The following is a 27,478-nucleotide window of genomic DNA, read 5'->3' on the forward strand; positions in this document are numbered from 1 at the left end:
CCACAAAGAAGAGCTATTCTCCAAAGCACCTGAGGCAAGAGTGGGTTCTACTTACCGTTACTACCAGTTCGCAATGGGATCACGTGCGCACACGCTCTTCTGTGCATGCACAGATCATCAATTATGATGTCAGGGCAAGTAGGCGGAGCCTCACACCACTTTTACTACCAGTTCTATAGAACTGGACAGAACCGGGAGCAACCTACCACTGACCTGAGGGTAGGACAAGAAGCAATAGGTGGAAACTAATCAAGGAACGAAGCAACTTAGAACTAAGGAGAAATTTCCTGAGAAATTAATCAGTGGAACAACTTGCCTCCAGAAGTTGTGAATGCTCCAACACCAGAAGAGATTGGATAACAATTTGTCTAAAATGGTGTAGGGTTTCCTTCCTAAGCAGGGGGTTGGATTAGAAAACCCCCAAGATCCCTTCCAACTCTGTTATTCTATTCTATTCTATTCTATTCTATTCTATTCTATTCTATTCTACTCTACCTGACCTAATAGGGCACCCAAAATTAATTGTCCCATTGTGTTCTTAATCAGTTGCAGCTTCCTAATAGTTTTCAGGGGCAGTCCCATACAAAGCATGTTGTAGTAATCCAAACAGGAGCTGACTAAGGCATGATTTGAGTGAGCAGTCTTTCCACAATTAAATTCCATTATTAATTAATCTTGCAGGCTATTGAGAGACCGCAGAGAGCAGAGGTGAAACTCACAGAGAAGGTTACTTTTCTGTAGGTATTTTATTAAGACAAAATGAGTATCATCTATCTTTAGTGTTCTGTGCAAGCTTTGCATGAAAAATAGTAATATTTATGAGCTTAAATATTTGGAAATGCCAACTTGTACAAGCCAGCTTGCATTGACAGTTTATTGAATTTTAGAAGCTGGTACTACACACACTAGGGTTTAGGAAAGTAAAACTAATATGCAAGGCAATTTGACAAATTCTTTAAAGTGTGGCATATTTACTGTCCCAGATGAATTGAGGATAAAATAATATGATAAAATTACTATTAATTTATACAACTGATAAATATTTTAAAAACTACATTTCTATCATAAAATAATTCTCAATTCCTTCGTTTCATTGCAGTGGTTTCAGTGTAGTCTTTTCATCTCTTCTTAAGAACTTACGGTAATGTTTTCTACCTGGCGTCACATTCATGAAGTAATTCATTGACTTTATATTGTTCTACAAGATCAATAGTTTGGGGGTTTTATACATTTTAGGTTTTAACCTTCTTTCACCAGTTTTACATTATAAATTCAGAATATTATGACTAAGTATTTTATACTGTACCGAAATCCATTCCAGCCTTTTTCTTTGATATTTATTTCATTTCCTTAATTGTTACACAAGGAACAATTTCTTCCATAATTTATATCCTTTTAGCTGAATAATTTCCTGCTGGTTATTATTTTGACATTATTAACATATATCTAAATTGAAGTTTGTTAATAAAGTATAATAATTTAAACATAGTCCATTAGATTCTATGCAGTTTCTTGTTTACTGTTCTTTGATTGGTTGTTGTTTTTCTTCACATGTATAAAGTGTAAAAATATATTGAAAAATATAACATGGTAATGCTGGAACATTCCAATAAATTGCCAAATTTCTGAAATTGTAATTTCAAAGTATTTAAGTTGATGAAAAGTATGGATAGGTTAAGCTTGCATGTTATCAGTCTGTTTACATTTTTAAAAAATTTATTTTCAATAGATGAATGCTATATTTTTTCTTCAGCTGTAGTGCTTCAACCTGGAGATGGAATTTTAAAACTTCTAAAAATAGGGTGGAAAACAATGTGAAGATATAAAGTCAGATATCATTGAGATTTTTGTCCCAGTCTCCCTGTCATGCTAGTTTCCACTTAGTAATATTTTTTTACAATTTCCCACTGTGAGAGAAAAACAATGTAGAATTGCCATTCAGCTGTAACCTACAGTCACCCATGAGATACGAAAAAACAGTCTGAGAAAACAGCTACTGCTGTTATCTAACGGGTTATTTTGACCTAGATTTCTTTCATTCTCAGGTAACAATTTATAATATGTAGAATTTCTGCTTGTGGAACATTTTGTCAGGACCATGAAGTTGATGGGTTACGGTTTTGGATGGCATCCATCTTTGGACACTAAACAAGCTTTTATTTTAAGATGCTGTCACAAGGCTGCAGGAATATATTTTCCAGCATTATGTCCAAATGAAAAAAGCATGTTTATTGTCTGTTCACTGCAGTTATGGTAAAATTGCATTCAATAATTAAATAACTCTTTAAATATCTCAATAGTTAAATATCTTACGGTTTTCCCATCACTCTTTAATATGGATGTATAGGAATTTTGTCTGTTTTTGTCTCTGTGCGAGACAAGATTCTTGGTTGTGCTCCCTCCAGGTACTCTTGTTTTATTGGTTTTATTACCAATTTTATAACTATTGTGAATATCAAACCACCCAGAATAATGGACTCATGCTACATAGAATTTAATAAGTAAGTATTGTATATTTTAGAGATAACATTAACTCCTGGAATTCGGTTCAGTTTCAGTTTTTAAATCACTTGTTTAGTTTTTTCTTCTGTTATAGTTTAATTAACATTTTTATTGAGTTTTAATTTTTATAATATTGTATTCAAATGTTTTTCCAAGTTTTGCATGCCAGATGTGTATTTACTATATAATATTACAAAGCAAAATTAGTATTTACCAAATTGGTCCATCATGTCTATCGTAGATACTTGTCTAGTTCCATCATGTTACCAATATATACTTGTATTGTTCTTTTTGTAATTGTTGGGTTATTTTTGTATCATTTATCTTTTTTTTAAAAAAAAGTTTCTAGTATTTTATCACTACTCACAAAATTGTATGTAGGCAGAAGTAACGTGAAATGATATGACAGTTTGGAACTATACAGTCAAATAGATTTGCCTACATCATGAGATCATGAAAATAAATGGAAGTGAATTTAATACAATGGATCAGTAGTGGATTGCATTTTATTGGAGTTAAGAGTGAGGGTGGAATGCATGACAAAATGATATATAGATATGATTTGATATGTGATGATATCACTAAGATAGGGAAAGTCCTTTCAAACTGATACACTTTTCAAATACTGAAAGAGCACTAGTGAGTAACAAAGTGGCTTTTAATATTTAATGAGAGTGAATTCTTTTGCTTCAACTTTATTTAATTTTTTTATCCTTTTTACCCGGGGGAGGTTCACCTGACAATATAGAGTAGGAAGGTACAGAATATTTTATGGACTGTTTTAAACTAATTAGATAATGCCAGCACAAATGATGCAGTGTTCCATGACAAGTTAAAAATAGTATCTATAATAACAGTGCTTACAATCCAGTAAAGGATTGAGAAAGAAAGATGACCATTTTCTGTTTTATTCTTCTTTCTCCTCTTTTCATCTTTTGAAGATAAAAATGGAAATTATTTGGAACTGAAAATATTATTAAATATGGTACACATTCTTATATTATAAAATAGTTACAAAGCAAAATTTGATATATATATTTTCATGAATGTTGGAACAAAAATTGTAACTATTTCCAAGGCAATAACACCAGACTGAGGAAATCTGCAGTTTGTTCAGGTTTTTTTCCTGAAATAAATGTCAGAAATGTTATGCAAATAGTTTTAAGATAGCCATATGTACAACATATCCACATGAAATCAATCAAGAATATTTAGTGCTACTTTATGTTATAATAAACTACAGTTTATCTTGTTTCTAGAGTAGTATAATGAGAGCAGAAGACTATATAATAAGCTACATAGGAAAATGAAGTTCTCATAATCAGGCACATAACCTTAAATCAGCATGTACATGAATGAGATATGATAGTTACATATGTTCTGATATATTTCAATTCTACTTTGATGGTCATTGTCAGTGTTCCTCATTTGTTACAGGTGACTGGTATGAACAACTGTACCCTCTCACAGTTACACTGAACGACTGTATTGGAGAAGTGGTAACTAGGGCAAAGGAGTCAATGTCTTTTGTTCTGCTTCAGGAGCTTGCATGTTGTTTGCCACAGTGTTTAATGTTGACATTAAGAAGAGATATAGTCTTCAGTCAAGCAGTAGGTGTTTTCTTTTGATAATCCTTTATTTTATTGAAAAATAATAGATGTAAATCATGTAAGCTTTAATTGAACCAATTTTAAGGACAGCAAAGAATATCTTCCTAACTCTGAAGCATCTTTATTCGACCTGGTTTCATATTGTGTTGAACTATAACTCTCATCATCTTCAGTAGAGCAAGTTAGTTGGGAATTTTGAAAATTATAGTACAACACATCCAAGGGTGCGTTCCACTTACCTTTACTACTGGTTCACAACGGGAATGCTCACACTTCTGTACATGCACAGATCATTCATGATGACGTGCGGGTGGGTGGAGCCTTCTGCCGGGTGGAGCCTCCTGCCGCCATTATTACCAGTTTGCAAGAATGGGACCGAACCAGGAGCAATCCACCACTGAACACATCAGAGAATTCAGTCTGTCCAAAGACATGTTCCTTTTGCTCTCCATTGATAGTTTGCTGGCCTTCTTGCAAGACACAATTGTGAGCTATATTCATTGCAAGAGTATTCTACTAGCAAAACGTTAGTCAGATGTAATGCTTAACACATATTTCAGATATTCAGGCACAAGATTATTTATTATAAAATGCTCACTTTATCAGTCCATTTGAACCAAAACTCACATCTTTAATAGATTTCTCTGGTATGTTCTCCAATATTGAACAGTGCTTGTTTATTTACTTCAAGAAGTCACCTTATTTCTCTTCATGATGATTAAGTAAATAAGTAAATAATCAACAAACCACACAAGTAGCTATTTAGAGACAACTACAGAGGACATTATTGTTCCAATAAAATTTATTTATTTATTTATTTTATTAGATTTTTATACCACCCTTCTCCCGAAAATTGAACACTTCAACACTGATAAGAAACATACATATCAACATTATTTGTCTATAATATCTGCCACTTAGCCCTCCTGAAGGAACTATAAAATTGCAAGTGATTTCAATAATTGGTCCTTATTAATGATAATAAAGTAACATTAAGGATTTAAAATGATTTTATAATAATTAGTACTATTCTATTTTTTTTTTATTTTTTTTGTTTACATTTATACCCCGCCCTTCTCCGAAGACTCAGGGCGGCTTACAGTGTATAGGGCAATAGTCTCATTCTATTTGTATATTTTTACAAAGTCAACTTCTAAGCAAGGAACAGTCTTTTGTCTAGTCACAAATCCAAATGGCAGTGCTTATGTTGTTTAAACATGAAGCTTTTCAACCTATTCTTGTCTCACAATAGCTGAGATCAGCTTCCAGCAGCATCATTGAAACCTGACAGTTCAGATTTTATAAACCTGCCAATCTCACAGAAGTGGTTCTTTGTTTAAAAAACACCTGTTAGTGCATTCCCAAAGAATTATCCTTTACTGTCACAGCGGCAGAAGTTTAGATCCTGGCCAACAATAGCTTAAAGGCAGCAACAACTGGAGGGCACATAAGCCTAGTAGAAAGAAAGAACCGTAAAAAGTGCCTGTTTCCTTTTGTACTTTGTACTTTGAGGATTGATTACTATTTTAATTCAATTATTTATTTATTTTGTTCATTAATGTATTAATAATTAATTATAATTGTGTTGAATTTTCTAAATGAGAAAATTTTTCTATGGAAAGTATTAAAATTGACACTGAAAGCTTTGACAGTCCTTGACAACAGAATAGCTGTCAGCTTTGGAAGCCATATTAAACCGGAAGCTTCCACACTGCCACCTTCTTGTGTGTGGGAAAGTAGAAAGGGGGGTTTAGTAGAGGGAATGTAGTTAGGCAAAATAGTATTCTTCCTTTCGGTCAAGGTTAGGACAATCCTGCCTCTGGAGAAGGAGTGGTTGGAGTGATGTCTTGAGATGGGTTTTTCTGGAATGCTGACAATAGCAGTTAAAATAAAAGAGAGTAGGCATAAGCTTAGCTCCTGCTGGTGAGATAGAAAAGAAATCCATGTAATATTTTTGGCAAGAATATATATACTTATCAGGTCCAATATTACTATACTTATAGCCACTGAACTCACAAATAGCAACAGCAGAAAGCTTGCTTATTGGTCTGATGGATTTATTTTATCACTGAAAATAGAACAACCAATAACAAAACACACAAAATACCTAAAAACAGAACAATAAGGCTGCCAGAACTTATTTCTGTTCAAAGAATGAATTTATCTAATGCTTTGGCCAAGTGCTCAGGAGTTTGTTAATGCATTTCAGAAGGCCAGCATGAACGGAGACATCCAAATGTTTTTGAAATCAACCAATGTCAGCTAAACCAATTTCGTTGTATACATGACGTACAATGACAATAAACGCTATACTATAAAGGAAAAGGAAAACAAGAACTAGAGCAGGGGTGTCAAACTTAAGTCATTACGGCGGCATCACATGGCATATCACGACTTTTCCCCTTCACTAAACCGGGCATGGCCAGTGCATGACTCATCTTGCCCTTAGGCCTCAAGTTTGACAGCCCTGAACTAGAGCAACAGCTCCATTTTTGTCTGATCTGTGGGTCTATGTTACTCTCAGCATGATGAAATAGGATCTTTGGCTGATTGATAAGGCTGCTTTGACTTTTCAGGTCCAATCTGTATATATAATTTACATAGAACTATGTCTTATTAAGATGTCTTTTGTAGCTTTTATTTTTTAGTCTGGAAAAAAGGAGGATATTTAAGCAGATATATAATTATATATATGTTTTAATGATCTAGCCTAAGATTGTAGGGGGTTATCTGCGCAATAAAAACTCTGTAAGTTACTTTGAAGCAGTCATTAATTCTCAAAAGAGTCTAACTAATGGGTATATTGTGTGCAAAATTTGAAAAAAGAATTCTACCTGCATAATATACGGTCCGTGGGCCACATGCAGGCCACCAGCCAACCAAATGCAGCCTACCTGCATTTTTTTTAAGTTTACATCATACACTAAAAAGTTTACATAATACACTAACATTTGTTACAAATCAGTCTAAAACATCAACTGTATACTAAACTACATATACTATACATTCATGAACCTAACCAACACACTACTACTGTTATTAGAAGTATTTTATCTACTTGCAGAAATGCATTAAACAACCAATAGATCATAATACTACCTTGATATTCTCCCTGATTAATGTAGAACCATTCATTAAATGTTCTATTAACTCTCACACATGTTTTGCTTTCATCGTAAACCATTCTTATTAAATTTATCAACCAACTTGCAAGCCCAAACATAAATGTTTTCAGCTATCAGTTGAAGAACCAAAAACGGCACATTCAATCAAAGTACCATAACAATAACTATATTTATAAGGAAATAAATAAAATGAACATTTTAAGACTAGAACTGGCACCTAGTATCCCTACTAAAGCTCTGCTTTGTAACTATCATAAGCTTCATTAGTCATATTTATATGATCTGATGGAAATTTGTTTTTAGACTTATATCCTCTTTTCCAGAAATTCCAAATGGCATACATAGCATTCTCTTCTTCACCATCTGTATCAACACTTCCTCAAATAACAAACCTGTGATACTTCTGGTGGAAAATTATTAACCCAAAGTTACCCAGTGAACTATGGTTGAGGGTAGACTTGAGCTTGTGGGTTCTGAATATGATTTTGAAAGTATAACATGGGGAGGATACTAGCTTTTGATTAATAAAGATCCAAGAACTTATTTATTTATTTATTTTATTTAGTTTGTCAAACATGTGCGAGAAAACATATATAAACGTGGACATGAACACAGGAAATGAGTTCGAATAAATGAGAACAGTAGGACAGGGACGGTAGGCGTGCTGGTGCACTTATACAAGCCCCCTCAGATCTCTTAGGAATGGGGTGAGGTCCACAGAAGACAGCTATATTCTTTCAAGACTAATTTCTATGGCAAGAATATACTGAGCAGTGGATCCAGTGGTTCTGATTTGATTTACATAGTTAACGATCATTACAACTTTTGGCTGAAGCAATTCATATATCTGTTTGTGTGGTTATTGTCATTAACCTAGCTTGCTGGATTGATCTGTGGATTTATCATCAAGTTACACTCCAGTTTACGCGATCAAGGCTTCCTCCAGCAACTTCATACAGTGGGGCTAATTGTTCAGTATGAAGGACTTCTCAGTACATATAGTAAGTATGCATCTCAGATAACTATTCACTCCCAGAATAGACTTTACTCTCAGAGCAACTAAGAGAGAGGGAACGGAAAGAGATACCTAGAAGGTGCTGAAGGATGACAAGTAGCAAATCTGCTAAAAGGTGACAAGTAGCAAATCTGATTGAACATAAATTAGAGCTGTTAGGACCTACCTCATGGTAATGAGATGGCAAACATTTGTATTTCTCTGCCTTTATTGTACCTGTATTTAGCTATCCAGCAGCCTATTTAGAGCAGCTTAGTCCCTCCTGGTGGGAGTCACTCTGGAGGTCACCTTCACGTTTGCTGTAAAGATTATGCTAGAATCTAACAAAGTCAATCATTAAGTTGCACTCTGGCCTTGATACAGATCCTGTGGAGGTTACTGGGGTGTTGCTCAGTTATCTGAGAATAGTTTGATCTGTTACACTGAGGAAGTAGACTGGGTCTTCAGGACTATTAGTGCAACCACCTCTCTATTAGATTAGGTATATCATCTGCAGTAGGTGTGCACAAAAATACCAGATCCAGTCTAAATATCTGGCTAACTGTGCAACCAACAAAATTTCCATCTGTCAATTACAAAAGGCCACATTATTTGGATCTGAAAATGTACTATGCCAATGCATTACAGTCTCTAGATTGTTGGAAAGAACTTGATGCAAATTAAAGCCAACATCAGCCAAAAACTGCAGCTATAATTTTACGATGTTGTATATAATAATATCCTAAAAACCTGAATGGGGCTTTTATGCAATAATAAGGAAAAAGATGAATTTATTCACAGAATGTGCTCATAGTGGGTTCACATAACATATCCTGCCAGATTAAACAAACCTTATTTATGGCTTGGTGCAGTAATACTGCACTGCAGTATGTCAAGTTAGATCTAGGTCTGCATCTGCTTTTGTGAATAAATATCTCAAAATACTGCTACTATGTGGGAAAGTAGGAATTTACAAAGAAGTTGTAGAACATTACAAATATCCAGAGACCTTTAGTTAATATGCAAATAAAGAAGCCCGTAATAAACAAATAATTAGGGGGAAGAACTACCACTTTTTGTAAACACATGGTAAAAGTAGATATAGTTTAATCCTAAAAAATTGACATCTATGTTTGATTTAATTTTTTTCCTTTAAACCAAGCAGAGTTGGTAGTCCTGTAGATTTTGTTTTCTTTTTTTATTTAAAATTGTTTTTCATTATAGGTGACGAAATTGGGATGCTAGAAGATATGGCTGTGGGAATATCAGACTTGCAAAAAGTCATGTTTAAAATAACTGAAACTAAATCAGATGATCTGCTGCCTGTTATAACTGGAAGACGGTATGTATTCTGTTCTTTTTAAAAAATGTTAACTTGATGTAATGCAAAAAAAAATTGAAGAGGAAGTTATATGATGTTTAAGAAAGAGACAGAAATCAGAATGAACACCTTTTAAAGAAATTGCAGGTGACACAATGTTCTGTTTAAGGAAATTGCAGGTCTCATTAAATTGAAAAAACTCCTTTGATTTTAATTGTGTGATTTTATATTGTCAAAAATGAAGAGGGGAGAATAGGTGTCTTTCTTTTTATATGAAAAACACTCAGCAGCATGTCTTCTGATGCTTGAATAAAGGTTTTTCTTAGCTATCTAAGACCAAGCCTGGCATAGGCCCAACAAAAGATTACAATCAGAAGAATACAGGTAGTTTTCAAGATGTGACTATAATGGAACTTGCCCATTTTAGTCATACGTTGCAATGAAGGTTAAGAAAATGTCTCATCTAATAACCCCACATCAGTGCTGTCCCCTATGCAATTGTTAAACAAACATGCAGGTCATTAAGTGGAGCACTGAGTCCTTCAGGGCTGGCGGATATGGGGGGCTTGGAAGCCAAGCACAGGCCCAAGCTCACCTTCTTGGGCCTCCCAAGCTTTCTCCCCCAAGGCATGCAGTGGTCCTCTTCCTGTCCTTCAGGGTCTCCAGGCCTTGGCCTGCTCCAACTGACTATTCAGCCAGGCAAGGGAGCCTAAAGCTGGTCAGCAGAAGCAACTAGCGCGTGATAGGCAGTTACAGCCTGTAGGCCGAGGCCTACTTCCCATCTGGCCACCCCAGGGACTTGCAGGACTCAATTTGCTCCTCAGCCAACTGCAGGGCCCAGCAGTACCCAATGTACCTTTTTGTTTTTTGCAGACAGTCCAGTCGATCCAATGTGAGACTCAGTTTTTTTGTAGAGGCTGCCGACCTCATAGCAACTTCATGCTATTCTCCTAGCAAGTAGTACTTAAACTCCACAAACATATGGACCCTGCTTAAAAAACAGAGCCTCCACAATCAAACGGAGCCTCCTTAACTTTGTGACATCGTTGCTATAATGTCTAAATTAAAATATGACAACATGCCAGAAATAAATTTCCTGCATTTTCAGACTCAGTGACTCTGTGGCAAAGGAAGAAACATTATACAAAACATTATTTTAGGCACATGCCATTTGCCAAGAAGACTTCTTAATAACCTCATTCAACATTACCAACTTCGGATACAAAATGTTGTGCAGAAAGTTTCTGCTAATGAAATACTCCATGGTGTGGGGGAACAGGATTACCACAAGAATCGTGCCGAGGGACCTTCTGTTAGTGGGGATAACCTCCAATAATCTTTTTTAAAATGTTCTGCTTCTGAGGGAGCCATAGCTGTCTTGCATCCCAGTTTATTCCATTCAAACCCCTGTAAGAGCAGCTAGCATAGATTTCATTAGTGCAATTAAATATTATTGTAGAGTTTCCAAGCTCTACAGTGCCACAACCTTTTAAAATGATAAATGATTTTTTTGTGATTCCCTCCATGAATAAAATTAATGAGCCATTTCCCTTTGTTCCAGTGAATGAGGCAGCTATCAGTTTAGCAGGTGTCAGTTTAGCATTATGTGAGTTTCCTCTCCCATTTATTATTTCCTGTACATAAATCGGAGTCCTGCTAGAACTCAATCCCAGGAGGAACAAGTTCTGGCAACAATTCAGCTTTGTATGCACAACCCATGCAGAACTCTGGCTTTGTGTGTGAAAGCTTGATGCTTCACAACACAGATTATTGCTGGAACTCACAGCTGGCTTGTCCACACAGACTAAACTGAGTTCTCACAGGGCTAAAGCTTTCTTTGAACAAGACATAGGCCTAGACATCAAGATTGCTGTGAGGAGTATCTGCAATCTACATGGAACATAATGCAGATATCTAGGCAGTATTCCATCTTGAGAAAATGGCACAGGTCAAAACTAGATACTGTGTTGAAACCATGGCATGCCAAACTATAAAATAAAACCTAAACTATGCCTCTTGATCAAAGCTGCAGTCCTCCAGTGCATAAGCAGAGAGGAAAAGAACATAGCTCCAGATTAAGAAATTCCTACTCTCTTCCCTCGGCCATACCTGCTATGTCTCATTCCCTCTCTCCACTTTGGATTTCAATTCATTTTGAAACTTATGCAAGATAGTTTCATTTCATTCATTCCATACAGCTATCTTTATACCATAATGTCCTTTTTGCTCTTCTCTGCTCATGGGAGCATGGAGTCTATAAAGCTAGGGGAAATGTAAAAGGCAAAGGCTTCCAGGAATTCCATGCAGTTTATTCTTCCTCACTGCCTCCCAGAACCCCTTTCTTCAACACCCATCATTACCATTCTTTCCATTACCCTTTACTTCTATCTCCTTTCTACTCTCACTCTCAAGTTTGCAGATTCACTCAGCATTACACATTGTCTTCCAAATGTAAAAGAACCAATTCTGCTTTGCAGCACATGTGTATTTCCACATATACACAGTATGGGGTATTTAGAAGTACAAAAGAAATAGAATTACAAGAACATTAGCGACAGTATACATTCACAATACTATGCCATGCCATAGGTTCATGATGGCGAAACTGGGTGCCAAAAGTGGCACACAAATCCATCTCTCCGGGCACACCACTATTGTCCGGGGCTCTTTCGGGTTCCGATGCGCACATGCACACTGGCCAACTGGTCTTCATGCATGCATGCACACCAGAAACCGGAAGACCAGGTGACTGGCACACATGCATACACCGAACACTGGAAGTTCATCTTTCCGGCGCGCACATTCACGGACTGGGGAACTGGTCTTCCGGTTTCCAGTGCTTCTGCGTGTGCACAGCATGGAGTTGCTCTTCCGGTTTCTAGGGCTCCTGCGCTTGCACACCAGGGAGCTGTTCTTCTGGTTTCCTGTGCTCCCTCCATGCACACTTGCGCTCCCGTTTCAGCACTTGGTGCCGAAAAGGTTTGCCAACACTGCTTGATAGTTAGAGCGGAATAGGTTTGAATAGAAACTTTGTTCAAGTTGATTCTGGCTTTTTATGTCTATACGAATATGTCCATGAAGTTTTCTGGCCAGTATTGTGGAAGTAATTTGTTTAGGCTTCTCAGGAGATTTTTTTTTTTATTTCCTTAGTCCAGCCTATCAGCCAGGGACACTGCTCATTTCCTGGTCATCAGATCCAAACATAGCACTATTTAAATGTTTCAAGATAACTATAATACTGAAGATGCTACCACATATTTTGTATGGAAAGGGACAGAGAAATAAACATGAGTTAATGCTGAAAAGATGTAGGGAGGGGAGAGACAAAATGGAAATATTTTTGGCTTTTTTTGTTTTGTTTTAAATTTACGTTTTTTCCTTGCCTTTAATTCTGTTTCTTACTAAATGTGGAAAATATGTTTGTGAGGTCAATAATAATAATGAAAACAATAGTCTTTAATAACAAGGAACTTCTTATAACCTTGAAATTGCCAAGTCTTTATAAAGAAAGTTTCTTTGTTATTATCCACAAACACACTGTGGATAATAAACAGTTTACTATATTTGTGTTGGTGCATCTATAAAGATAATACCTTAAAACACCTACTGGTTACCGTAAGTGTTGCAATTGTATTTATAATTCAAATGAGGAAATCCTGAGTGTCTTGGAATTTCTGCAAAAAAACAAAAATTAATTCATCTCAATCATGAAAAAATTGATATTAGATATTACCAGATGATTGGATCAATATTAATAGGAAACAGTACTGAAGGATCCCATTATCACTCTCCAGTTTTGCAGCCTATATTTTACAGACCACCTGATGACATTTCTTAGATTTTCAATTGAAAATAATCAAAGTGCGTTATGAGAAAGGGAAACTTTAAAATCAGTAATCAGTGAGTGTTTTCAAGGTCTGGTTTCTTGGCAAATAAAGAGAAATCTGAAATCCTGACTTCATTTTTCTATTGTCATCCTTGTCTGTATTCTAAATAATTTGAAACTTGTTTCAGTTTCTAAAGTTACATAAAATATATTACTGCACTGGGCTCTAGGTACCTTCAAGGAAGTAAACATGTTTGTTTATACATTGCCTATAATTTCTTTCCTGTGTTCTATAAATGGACTGTAGCTCATACATATGCTAATATATCCCTACAATGTTTTTCTAAATTATTTATGGAGTGTAGACACATTGCAACCTTGTGTTTTCTATAGTTCTGGGTAGCTTTCTAATGGTTTATTATTTTGCAGATGCACACCAGAGAATTTGTGGGGTTTTTTATATTTGATTTTTAGAAACAAAGATTTTAACAATAATTATTCCCTTGGTATCTACCTTTTACCTTTTCTAAAGTTGTAGGAGGAAGCAAGCTTTTTTCTTACGATTTTTACTGGATTTAGTTTTCATCTCACTACATTTGATTCTGCATCCACTTACAGTCATTCATTTAATGACCATTCAAAGTTACAATGGCACTGAAAAAATGACTTATGTCCATTTTTCACACGTAGAACCATTGCAGCCGCCCCATAATCATGTGATCAAAATTTGAATGCTTGGCAACAGGCATGCATTAATGATGGTTGTAGTGTCCCGGGGTCATGTGATCAGCTTTTGCAACTTTCTGACAAGCAAAGTCAATGGAAAAGCCAGATTCACTTAACAACCATGTTACAAACTTAATAACTTAAGTGATTCACTTAACTACTGGAAACAAGGTCGTAAAATGGGGCAAAATTCACTTAATAATTTTGTCTTGCTTAGCAACCAAAATTTTGGGCTCAATTGTGGTTGTACGTCAAGGACTACCAATACTGTAAACAATGTAGTAGTGGCTCCAATTATTAGTAGACGTACTATATAATATTTTAATTTTTAATTTTAATATTTTATTAGAGGTCTTCTTAACTTAAAAAGATCTATCTTATTTATTTACTGAGCATATCTAATAATTTTTTCTAAGCTGTATAAGGGTTCTGAATTACAGACCAATTTGTTTTATAAATGTGGATATTAAAATATTAATTGCTCTGTTGGCTTGGAGCCTTCAGGCTGGATTTATGGTACCATCAGGGAATTAATAATACTAGACTATTAATTGAGGCAACGGCTTTATCTCAAAATAGGTAGAATATATTTTGATATATGATATGGTATGAGTCCTCAGCTATCCCTTTTCAAAATCATTTGTGACCTTTGCTCCTTTTTATTTAAAAGACTTATATGCTGCCCACTCCTTTAATTGACCCACAATAGGTAGCTTACAAAAATATAATAAGCCAATCATAATTAAAAACAAAAAATCTTAAATACTGAAAAATAAATCAGCCAATGCTTAATATTCAAAAAGTAAATTGTTAAAAGAGCAGGGTTAATAAATATAGTTTTAGTCCGTTTTACAATGTAACAAGGCTTAATCCATACTGAGTTCAGCAACATGGTATATATGTATCATGGAAAAACAAAGTTAATTGGTAATGTCAAACATATCCAGCAGGCACCTCATTCACGATCTGAGAGTACAAGATGAATATGCAGGAGTAGATGATCCTGTAAATAGCTTGGAGCTAAGCAAGGAAAGGTTTTATATGTAAATTTCTTAAATTAGGTCCAGCAACTAGCAATTAGTGAAGCTGTTTCACTATTGTTTCAATCTCTGAAAGCAATATCAGTTACAAGTGCTGCCTCATTCTGAACAATGTTTGGACTATCTTCAAGAACTGATCCACAGAGCATATTATAATAATGCAATTATAAAGTCACCAAGCCAAGTATTTTGTCTCTAAGTAGGGATGTCTGTGATTTATTGCCAAAATCACCCAATCTTGCTACATATATTTTGGGGCTGTGAACTACACTGTACAATGTTGAATTCCAAAAGTCACATAGACTGCAAATCTGTGTGTTAAAGCAGGCTGCAAATCTTCCAAATCTTGAAGTCCATTCCTTGGACTGAAACAATTCTATTTTGTTGACACTAATAGTTAGCTTATTTCCCATGGTTAACTTATTTCCCATGGTGGCACAGTGGTTAGAGTGCAGTACTGCAGGCTACTCTGCTGCCTGCCAGCTGCCTGCAATTTGGCAGTTTAAATCTCACCAGGCTCAAGGTTGACTCAGCCTTCCATCCTTCCAAGGTGGGTAAAATGAGGACCCAAGTTGTTGGGGGCAATATGCTGACTCTAAAATTGCTTAGAGAGAGCTATAAAGCACTGTGAAGCAGTATATAAGTCTAAGTGCTATTGCTATTGCTTTATAATTTGGAGACATTCAGAGTCTTTGTCCAAACTCACAAGAAAGGGGAAATATGGCTAAGTAACATAAAGTATTAATGAAAAGGGGGGGTGTCAGGTTATTAATGGCAAAGTGAGTGAAGCAATATAACTTTCCCACAGTGTACTAAGAAGTAGGCTGTAAAACAGTGACTCCAAACTACAGCTCCCTTAAGTATTCCTGAAAGTTGATGATATCAAAAGCTGCCAAGAGATTCAGAAGTGCCAATAAGATTGCATTAGCCATTTCTCTCTCCTCGTTCATTAGAGAAACCAAGCTGTCTTGAATATAACAGGAAACTTTCTTTGCAAGATGGAACTATTAGCAGTCTGGAAATAATTATTCCAGACACTTCACTAAAGTTCTAATAACATTATTGTTGTTTCCTTAATGTGGCATTTGCTAAAACACAAATGTTTACAGTTTGAATTTTTCCTATAATTACATTTTGATATGAAATCTACAAAAAAGTTAGTTTATTTGTATAACCATTACTACATTTGATACATTTTCTTTTGGAGTCTATCTTTAGAATCTAACAAATAAGAATTTTCTATATCTGTTAATTGTTAAATATAACCAATAAATAAATATAGAACATAAAGTGTTATTGATCTTGATTCATGAGAGATTGCTAAGAAAGTTATCCAGCTTTGGAAAGCAATAAAAACAATAGTCAAATGTTTTTGAACACTTGATAAACTGTCAAGTTTGCTTTTTTGTCACTATTTTCTTTTATCTATTCCCTTTCAAATGCTGCATCTGCTTCTGATACCTCATTCTCAACCCTGATGTTCTAAAGAAAAAATGATTGTAGATGATCAATTTCAGAAAGATCATTGATGTTTTAGGAAATATGCTCCAAATATCAAAATATTTATGATTGTTTATGGAAGGAACTGTAACATCAAATATATAGAAGTATATGATTGTGATTAATTCTGACTAAGTTTAATAAAGAATATGTGAAATAGCATTTGAAAAGGCTTGTAAAATGAGCAATACAGTTACATATGAAATAACCAGAAATATGCCCAGCTGGGTTTGAGTTTTGGTACCAACCAAGGCTGCAGAGCAGGAGAGACAGAGTAGCAGTTGTCATTCAGGAATCTCTTATCGGTCTTCAGGGGCTATACTCCCCAAACTTCTGGAAGTGAGATTGTGTCTGAGATTGTGTTTGCAGGATCAGTTGGGAGTGTTGCTGCTTTTGTAGGCCATCTCAGGACTGAGGGTAGAGTTTGCCGGGCTTATTATCCTGGGAGACTTCAATTTGCCATCTCTGGATTTGGCCTTGGAAGTGGCTCTAGAGTTCATGGCCTTCATGACAGACATGGGCATATCCCAAGTTATCCCAGGCCCAACTCAAGATAGTAGTCACACTCCAGATATGATCTTCCTGTTGGAGTAGTGGTGGTAGATCTTCAGTATCCGTCTTTCATGGTGAGACCACTCTCTCCTAGTCTGGAGATTTTGTTTTACTACCATCCTCTGTGGGGAGGCCAGATTTACTCCCATGATCCACTCTTGGTGACTGACCTACTTGGGTTCCAAAGTAGCTGAGGGAGATGATGGGGACACTGCTGCATGCTTCTTCTGAGGCTCTAGCCGCAACTTGGAGGCCCTTCTTCAGTGAAGAATCTATAATTAAAATACTGATCTTTGTAGGTTTGAACATTTTGAGGACAAAAAGAAAATATGGTACCTTGACATTTTAGGGTTTAGGACTCTGGAAATCAATTGAGGATAATTAATTGCTAAATTAATTAGTTTAAGATCAGGTTTTATAAAATAGTAATTGTACTATTTAATTTAAATCCACAATTTTTATGTGAATTGATTGTATGGATAATATTTTAGAGAAAGGCAGCTGTTAGAGTTTATGTATTTAAGCAACTTGCTTTTTCCTATTTGGTGAGGGACTCCGTTCTAGAATCAGAATACCAAATAATGTCTCAGGTTTCTCTAGATACAGCAGAGTCATATATACTGTATGTTTGGTGGGGGAATGAAAGATCATATCTTGATCTTATAAGTCAGAAGTTGATCGGTATCTTTTCAGATACTAAAGCAAAGAATAAAGTAAAACAAAGTTTAAAAATTAACAGTAAAAATTTCATAATATTGAAGCATTTTTGCAAATATTTATAGGACTGCCTATCTCCAGTTGTCTTTCCTCATTCCGTGAAGAGTGACAGGGATGGGTGTTGTCTCCATCACTCAAGGACAGGGGTGTCAAACTCGATTTCATTGAGGGCTGCATCAGGGTTGTGCCCTCAGAGGAGTGGCCGGCTTGACATCACTCATATTGGGAGCACTGTGGTGGCAAGTGCTAAGGCAGAACTTCCCTGAGACGCTCCCTCACTGTCATTATAACCTACCTACCTTCCTTCCTTCCTTCCTTCCTTCCTTCCTTCCTTCCTTCCTTCCTTCCTTCCTTCCTTTTCTTTTTCCTTCCCTCCTCATTCTCCTTTCTTCTTCCTTCCTCCCTTTTCCTTATTTTCCTTCCTTGCTCTCTTCCCATCTTTTTCTTTGTCTTTCCTCTTTCCCTTTCTCCTTTCCTGTCCCTTCTTGCATGCTCAAATGCGAAAGGCGAAACATTTCTCCTTTTGTTTTGTTTTCAGTTTGTTTTGATATGAAAGCGAAAACGGAGCTCGGGGGGGCCGCGTGTGGTCCCGCTGAACTGCATTTTTCCTGGAAGAGGCACTGCGGGTCATTTGCTGTTTCCAGGCCAGCCCTGCGGGCCACATCTAAGTACTTGACTTTGACACCCCTACTCATTCAGTAGGCCTTTTCTATCTTAATATCAGGCCCATAGAACAGCATCAACATTGCAACTTCCAACTCTTCTGGATTTCTTTCTGAGGAATATTGGGAGTCCTGATGGATTTTACAAATATGTTTTTTTAATTAGAAAAGATTTTTCTTCATTTATGAAAACATCCTGCCTTTTAAATATAGATATTGTTGTCTACCAGCATAGGAGTAATACAAACTGAAAATACAGTTATTTTTTTTAAAAAACTGAAACAACTCAAATTTAGTTTTGTCTTTTTGTTTTCATAGGGAACATTATATAATAGAAATAAAGCTTCCAGAAAAGATGTTTGAGTTGCTTCCTCAAGAGATTAAAGATGGGAAACTGCTTTATGTCTATCCAGTCCTCTTTAATGTTGGAATCAATGAACAACAAACACTTGCAGAAAGGTAAATCATCAGGGTTATATGTTGTTTTATATATGGATAGAAAAAATACCCATGAGATAATTAAATAATTGGTTATGATAACTTACCTAGGGAAGATACAGTAAGGTAAGGAGAAATGATAAATTCATTCTGTTCATATCTATATAAACTATACCTGATTAGCAGGAGACTCTATAGGCAACCTAGAACACGCTAGTTTTTACAGGAACTATACAGTTTGAAACTCAAACTGTATAGAATAAAATAGATAGAAATATATGTATATTTCAGTGGTGAAATGTAAAATTTGTTACTATCGGTTCTGTGGGCGTGGCTTGGGGGGTAATGTAACTGGGTGGGCATGGCCAACTTTTTTTTTTTTTTAACTTTTAAAAGCCAAAGAGGTTGTAGAAAAAAATGCTTTTAAAAGGCTCCTCTGGCGATCCCAGAAAAGGCTTTTCTTTTCTTTTAAAAGCATTTTTTTTGCCTTTAAAAGCAAAAAAAGCCTCTGTCGATCAGGTAACTCAGCTGGGATCACCAGAGCCTTTTAAAAGAGCAGATGAAGAGGTTGTAGAAAAAATGCTTTTAAAAGGCTCTGATGATCCAAGCTGAGCCGCGCGATCATCAGAGGCTCTTTTTTTTTACTTTTAAAAGCATTTTTTTGGCTGAAAAAAAATGCTTTTAAAAGTGAAAAAAAAAACCTCTGATGATCAGGCGGCTCAGCTGGGCATGAGGGGGAAAGAATTTTTGCTACTGGTTCTCCGAACCACCTGCTACCATCGTTACCAGATCAGGTGATCCAGTCCAAACCGGGAGCATTTCACCCCTAGTATATTTTAAATATACTGTATATATTCAAAAATTATGCACATTAAAAATGCATAACATTCTATATATTAGGAAATGAAAATTGGAAAATAGCTACAAAATAGCTACAAAGTGTGCAGATTGGGTTTTCTATTCATAAACTGACATTAAAATAGTGACACAAATACACAATTGGGAATATATAATTTTAATAAAGCAAACTAAGTATTTATCCATTTCTACCAAGAACCACTGGCTAGATAGTTGTACAGGCACCATTTCATTTTTGAGAACAACCCATCCCATGAAAGATACATTCTCATTGCCAGGAACTTTGGTGCAGGTTTATGATTGGAGTAGTCAAGGTCATTTGAGGGAGAAAAAAGGACCATCTCCTTAATATTCTATTTGAACAGCATGTCTGGCCTAACAGTTCCTCTTTTTGTCTCAGCAACTGGTTGGTCAACTACAGTGTATCTGAACAGATTTTTCCATTTTTAGTTCTAAATAAATGTTGACATCTTCAGCTAAATATAGAGAGCTTGTAGCCCATTCCAATTAACTATCATTCCAAGATTAGGATTAAAGCAAATATTTTATCATCAAAAATTTAAACCAAAATACTATAAACTCTTAAGATACACATAATTCCATCAGAAATCAATCAATAAAATAAAATCAAGAGTTATCGTATTCATACAGAGGAGAGTTGTAACAGCCCTTCCCCCAAAATTTGATAACATAGCCAAGGCTTAGCAATTTTTTAAAGTTCCACAGGGATTTAGTCATTCAAATTACTGATGAGAAGCTATTCCAGAGAAGGACAAAAAAACATGATTCTAAGCTTTTGATTGAGTGAACAAATAAAAATTGCACATAATGTACATGCTATTATGGTATCAACAATAGTGAACATTTAAAGAAATAACCATTAATAATGTCTATTTAATAGACTGATGGATAAGGTTGATTCAATTAGAATGATTTTTTTAGCTATTTAGACATTTACTAAGTGCATGTATTATGAAAAAAAATTAATAGTATTTGTTCACCTTCAGTTTAATTCAATATTTTAAATGCTTTTAAAGAATCAAGATGCTTAATAGAATAATCTAGATGTTGTTGTAAGTGCTAAGAAAAAAATCTATATAAAAATAAATGTCAAAATTGCCGATCCTATAGAGTAATAATTATTTCTAATATCACCTAGAACTGGATACTGATCCACCTCACTTCCAACTTTAATTTAGACAAAGATGGCCAGGAATAGACAGAATTTGCAATAAATAAATAATATCAGGGAAGGCTTCATTTTCAATTAGATCCTTATTTATTAAAAATTCCTAAGTATTTCAAGAGAAGTCAGTAATGTGCTTAACTAAAACTGTCTAATTTATTCTCTTGTTTAGTCATCTAAAAAGAGAATATTTGTTACTGCCATTGGATAGGAAATATATCAGTGATATATCAGATATATTCAGAAGTTCTCCACTTTACAAGAGGAGTTCTCCACTCCTCTGATCACAACAAAATACCCTATGCCACCAGACTTGAAATCCTGGGTCTAGAAAATTTAGAACTCTGCCGCCTTCGACATGACCTGAGTATAACTCATAAAATCATCTGCTACAATGTCCTTCCTGTCAAAGACTACTTCAGTTTCAATCGCAACAATAGACGAGCACACAATAGATTTAAACTTAATGTGAACTGTTCCAATCTTGATTGTAGAAAACATGACTTCAGTAACAGAGTTGTTAATGCCTGGAATGCACTACCTGACTCTGTGGTCTCTTCCCAAAATTCCCAAAGCTTTAATCAAAGACTATCTATTATTGACCTCACCCCATTCCTAAGAGGTCTATAAGGGGTATACATAAGAACACCAGCGTGCCTACCGTTTCTGTCCTAATGTTCCCTTTGATTGTATCCAATTCATATGGTTATTTCATGCTTATACTTATATATACTGTTGTGTTTGACAAAATAAATAAATAAAATAAACAATTCTCCCTTGGTTTGAGAAAGACAATCTGACATTACATGTACTTCAAGTCAAGAGTAGGTGAAGGGCTTTTCAGTGTGGCTTCATTTGATAGATCCTTGACCAAAAAAACCAGTACAGATAATATTTGTAATGACTAGAAACTGGAATCTGGAGCCCACCATTGGATAAAACTGGCAGAAGTACTGCATACTGGAGCTTTATTTCATCAATATTTCCACAGACATGACCTATGCTTTACTGAGGACTTTCCAACACTTTCCAACCAATTTTTCAACCAATGGCACTGTGTGCTTTTGTGGTGATACATCCAGTTTCAAGTCTACTATTCAGTAAATATCATAATGGGCAGCTATGCCATTTCAACTCATAAAGTAAAATCAAAACTATAAATACTGATGTCAGATTATTTCCATGACCCATGTTATATAGCACTGGTGTCAAACTTGCCACATCACATTGCCATCGTGTGATGTTTCATGATGTTTTTTCCCTTCGCGGAACTGGGATGGCCTTGCATGACGCATCCAGCCCGCGGGCTGCTAGTTTGACACCCCTGTTATAGAGCCTTTTTATTTTCTTAAGATCTTATATCATGACTGGTTTAAGGAGTTACAGATATGATCTACACACATACTACAGACTGTTTCTTTAGAATGCTATAAATAATTAACCCATATTAGTAAACATAAAGCTGAGATTGTTCAGTTTCTCTGACTGAATCGTGTTTATATGTTCATTACTGCATTTATGCTATTTTTGTTCTTACTTTTTCCATATGTTTTGTGAATTCTTAGGTTTGGAGATACATCCTTGCAAGAAAGCCTTAACCAGGAAAATTTGGAATTGTTAAAAGAATATTATAAGTTATTAATGGAAAAAATGCCTCCTGATTGTAAGCATTTTAATAGAACTTCATTATGCTGAATTTGTTATATTTGTCACATAAACCATAAGGTAATATCATTCCTATGGAGTCATTTTTTATAAACTTGAGTTTCTTTATTATTTTATTGCAAACACTGTCCTTTCTGTTTCCCAAATCTCTTTCACTTGAAATAGAATTTCCCATCAGTATTGGTGGAACTGACTGAAGACTTACATGGAATAATAGTGAAATAATATCTTCATAGGATCTAATTGTGAATAATTTTCTATTTCATGTTTGTGTAAAATACTTACACAATCATCAAGTTATATAACTTCCATAATAGCTCAACAATCCCATTGAAAAACATGTGAGAATTAAGGTATGTTAACAGGACATGACAAAATCCTTTATAGTACCAGTGTACACACTGTTGGCGTTTTCTTAACTCAAGTTAAGTTAAATGATATAAGAGCTTATTCAGACATTATGTACAAAGAGCAGATCTATGAATATTCTTAACTCAAGTATCTATTTTCTGGGATTGTGTAATTATTGTATAACCCAAGGAAAAGACACAACTGTGTCAGATGGTGTGTAACCACTGTCTCATGACAGACTCTGGATGACTTGGGATAGGATTGTGGCTATCTTGGTGACCACACTCCCAATGAAGGTACATTGAATTCCCCTAAAATTATAAGTGTAGAGCAGAGACCCCAACTTTTTGGGCACCAGGGACTGACTCCGTAGAGAGAGGTTGTCCAGACATTGGAAGGGGCGTGGTTTTGCATGTTGCCTGCATCCGACAGATGAGGCTTCGCTTATTCTGGCATGCCATAGACAATCCATAGACCCAAGGTTGGGGACCCCTGGTCTAGAGAACTCTGCTCCTAACCCAGAATGGATTCAGTGAGCTCAGACTGGGAAGTTGTTATGCAGCAGAGAAGTTAGTACAATAGCAACAAGCCCAACTTAATGAACATATCTCATATATGACAGTCTGTGTTGCAGTGCTCCTGAGACTGTAGGAGTTTCCTAGATGACAGTCACCAATTTCCACTCCTGCTCCAGAGCCTGAACTGATGCCACACCTAAAATCCATATGACAATACCTCCCAAAGGCCACACCTAGGTCTGGGTAATGCAGACCAGGTCAGCCCTCTCATCGACAAATAAATCACAAATGATTACATTTACAAGCATCAGCTGAAAGCCAGAATATCTTCAGGAGTAATAGAAAGGAAGGCAAAATGTCCTCCATGATGTCTATTGTCATTCCCCTCCCTCCCTCCCTCCCTCCCTGCCTAGCCAATACCAATACCTCTGGAGTTCCAATGTCCTGGATGGTCGTTCAGATGGAAAGCTGCCAAGGCAAACTCCAAGCAGCAGTTATTAGGTTGCACATATAGCAGCAAGCAGAGGCCCTCCATCATCAACATGTGGCAGAAATCTCCCAACATCTAAACAGCTGAAGTTCTCTGTTTCTGCCAGTCGCCTGACCAATGCCAATATTGTACCTCTAACACAGCCACCCAACAACTCCCCCCCCCAAAAGAAGAGGGTTTGTTGAGATGGTGGGTGTAATATATATTGCAAGTTTCAATTCATTCTAAAATGTTCATCTGCCGTTCATTCTGTGATGTTCTGGTGACTGGCTTCCATCCTCCTTTTGTTATAGATTTCTTCTTTTATTTATTTATTTATTCATTTATTTATTTAAACTTTTATACCACCCTTCTCCCGAAGGACTCAGGGCGGCGTACAGCCATACATAAAACAATAAAAATATACAAAGTTAAAATATCAATTTAAAATACATATTCGATAATGGCCGAATTAAAACCGTGCAATTAAATTAAAATCGATAATGGCCGAATTATTTTTTTTTTAAATAAAATTAAATTTTTATTTCCTATACATCTTCCTTTCCCTTCAGGATTTTAGAATACCGGTCTATATCCACACTGACACCTGTAGGTGACTTCATTTTTCTTTGTAATATAAATTGTTTGCTCTTGCAATTTCAGTATCGCATTTTACAGAATTTTCCATCCTTCCCAGACATATTTCTCCTTCAGAATTGCAATCTACTGGATTTGACTTACCTTCCACCTCAGTTCATTGAAATCTGCTCCTCTGAAAGTTAGTATACAGGTTTTACTTCTCTCTATTCTTCCTTCTCTTGAAGATGAACTCAAGGATAGCGTGATCCATTTCTCCCATGAATTCCAGTTACTTTTACTTGTTTAACCTTCTTCAGTTTCTTCTTCTTGGCATTTGTGTAGAAATTCCTTAGACTGTAAGTACTAACTCTACTAGCTTTCCATTGTAGTTTTCTATCAATCTCTTAAGAATTTTTTTTTTTTTGCTTTCATGCTTATCTTTAATATTGTTCAACCCAGTTTTTGGCATTATGTTCAGTTATGAGCCTGACACCTATCATTCTCCAGCCAACATTCTTCCAGATGCATCCTTCCCAGGTTTTGTGAGATCTAGGCCACCTTTTGCCAGAGTTTCTTCATTTAGGTATGGCTAAAGAATATAAATCCAGAAAAGGCACTCAAGTACAAGATGTTGGTTTTTTTTTTCTCATATCATGACCCTCTATTAGAAGGATTAACAGAAGAATTTTCCTGGCCAAGCTTCATAATTTATGCAGATCTGTTCGAGGTCTCTATTGGCATTGTCATCCATCATCACATGAATTATTAGGAAGAAATGGATATTGTTCATTAAGGAAACACAGCAACTTCTGTCTATCATAATCAGGATAGAGGACCTGGAAAATAACACACCTCTCATGATATCATGTTATTTACATATTTTTAAGAAGATGTTGGATAACCATTTGTCTGAAGTGGTGTAGGGTTTCCTGCCTAAGCAGGGGATTGGACTAGAAGACCTCCAAGGTCCCTTCCAACTCTGTTGTTATTATATTACATAGTCTTAATGCAGTTTCAGTTCATTTCACAGGAAATCCCCCAACATTGGAACACATTTCTCTTTTCTCAAACTTGTTTTTCTTCACCTTCATGGTTAAAGTGTTTTCAAGTGTTGTTCTGATAAACTAGGTTGATGAAACTTAACCAGTTAGATATGGAGTGTCCTCAAGAGCAAGAAGCTGATACCAGGCTCTGAACTCCATCACTGAAAACCATCTATTTCTCTTGCTTTACTGGGTAACACGCTTCCCTTACTTTTCCCCCAGTAGTTACTCCAGCTTTCATGTCTCTCTCTGCTGCTCTTATTCTGTAGAGGAACTTTTCACCTTCCCTGGTATGTGCAAGTATAGAACCTCTCTTTATGTTATTTTGCCTTCTATTCTGGTAGAACCACAGGAATGTTGGTTTAGATTCTCTTCAAATATTGCATGATCATCACCACTTCATTCTTCATTCTGTTCAGGGGTAATTGGAATGGATGCCCACATTCCATCTACCAAACTCCCATGTTAAGTCCCCCTGGTTGCTCTCCATATTTGCGCATTCAATAAAGTTTTCTGAATGTAACCAATGTTACTTCTTTTTCTTTGTCCCCTTATCACTTCATTTCAGTGCTGAATATCTCATGAGAGTAAATTTTATTCATAAGAACTGTGGCCTGTAAGTGAAGAATTAAAAGTCCTATCTCCACATTCTGTGTTGAAAATTGGAGTGGAATCACATCTAATATAAAAATGTTTAAACTTATTGTACAAGAACATCAAATGTAATTTGATGTAGGTATTCGATGTATTAAACTGTTTCCATGTTAATATTTAGTTTCTTGACTCAAAACTTCCTTTTCTTCTCTTTCTGCTATGCATTTTGTTTTATGACCAAATGCTACAAATGGAGGAAAATCTAATTTCCTATTTTTGTAACTGAATTTTGGGCTGCTTATTATTTCTTTGTCCTTGTAATGAAAAAGCATTTGAGCATTGAGCCCTGGAAAATCCCTAGTTCAGGTTAAGTCCTGATTATACCTCCCATCAAAATATAAGACCTCAAAAGAGAGGGACTTAAAATCACTGTTGCTATTCAACAAGGGTTTATTTATTTCAGGTGATCTTTAGTGCACTACAGCATTTTTCCCCTGGATTTTCATGAAGACTATTGTTATTTAAAATTGCTTTCTACCTAGGTTATAATAGATTTTAATCAATATTTTAGTACATTTGCAGAACAGATGCAAGCCTGCTTTTTGTGGCTGATAACAGCATTATTTATGGACTTTTATTTGCTGAGTCTCTTGAAGCTACTGGAATTAATGCTAATGAGGTTAAACCCGTGTTTAACTATGACAGATGATCAAAAATTGTTCTAATGCTGCTCATTTTTTGAATGTTAAAACAGTCGCCTTTGTAATTTGAAAAATCAAAAACATTTGAGACATCAAGCACTTTTTCTGATTACAGCTAGAAAAATAACTGCAGTAGATTAGGACTAGATCGTAATAATATGTTAATTCAATATTTATCCCAGCCACACCAATCCCTAGATTTCCAAACAACCTGCAGCTTTGAATTTTAATATCTTTTCTAAAATGTCAACATGCAAATACAACTTCTGTGTGATTTCTTAAGGCTCAAGACAAATATGATATGAAACAAAGTTTCTTTTTTATTGATTTGTTTGGTTTTTGTTTCTTACATTTAAATCCTAAATTTATAAAATAGAAATTCAAACCACATTTGGTAAGAACTGAAAGGAGGCAAGATATCAATATAATTATCTTTTTTAGAGATTCGCCAAACATGGAAGGACAGATAAATATTTCTTAATTTTCTCCATTTTTCTTCCT

At 35.6% G+C, this 27,478-nt stretch overlaps 1 protein-coding gene across 7 annotated transcripts in view; it reads left to right on the forward strand.

Annotated features, from left to right (window-relative positions):
* The window catches only part of INPP4B (inositol polyphosphate-4-phosphatase type II B), a 272,899-nt gene that overhangs the window by 206,752 nt on the left and 38,669 nt on the right, over positions 1-27,478 (forward strand). For all 7 annotated transcript variants that reach the window (XM_058192517.1, XM_058192513.1, XM_058192515.1 and 4 more), the window contains 5 exons: positions 3,940-4,112; positions 8,115-8,238; positions 9,456-9,573; positions 18,894-19,034; positions 22,623-22,720. In XM_058192517.1, the coding sequence (XP_058048500.1) occupies positions 3,940-4,112; positions 8,115-8,238; positions 9,456-9,573; positions 18,894-19,034; positions 22,623-22,720 (654 nt within the window). The remainder of the gene's footprint in view (positions 1-3,939; positions 4,113-8,114; positions 8,239-9,455; positions 9,574-18,893; positions 19,035-22,622; positions 22,721-27,478) is intronic.

The sequence above is a fragment of the Ahaetulla prasina genome, chromosome 8 (genome assembly GCF_028640845.1).
Source record: "Ahaetulla prasina isolate Xishuangbanna chromosome 8, ASM2864084v1, whole genome shotgun sequence".
In the NCBI taxonomy this organism is placed as follows: Eukaryota; Metazoa; Chordata; class Lepidosauria; order Squamata; family Colubridae; genus Ahaetulla; species Ahaetulla prasina.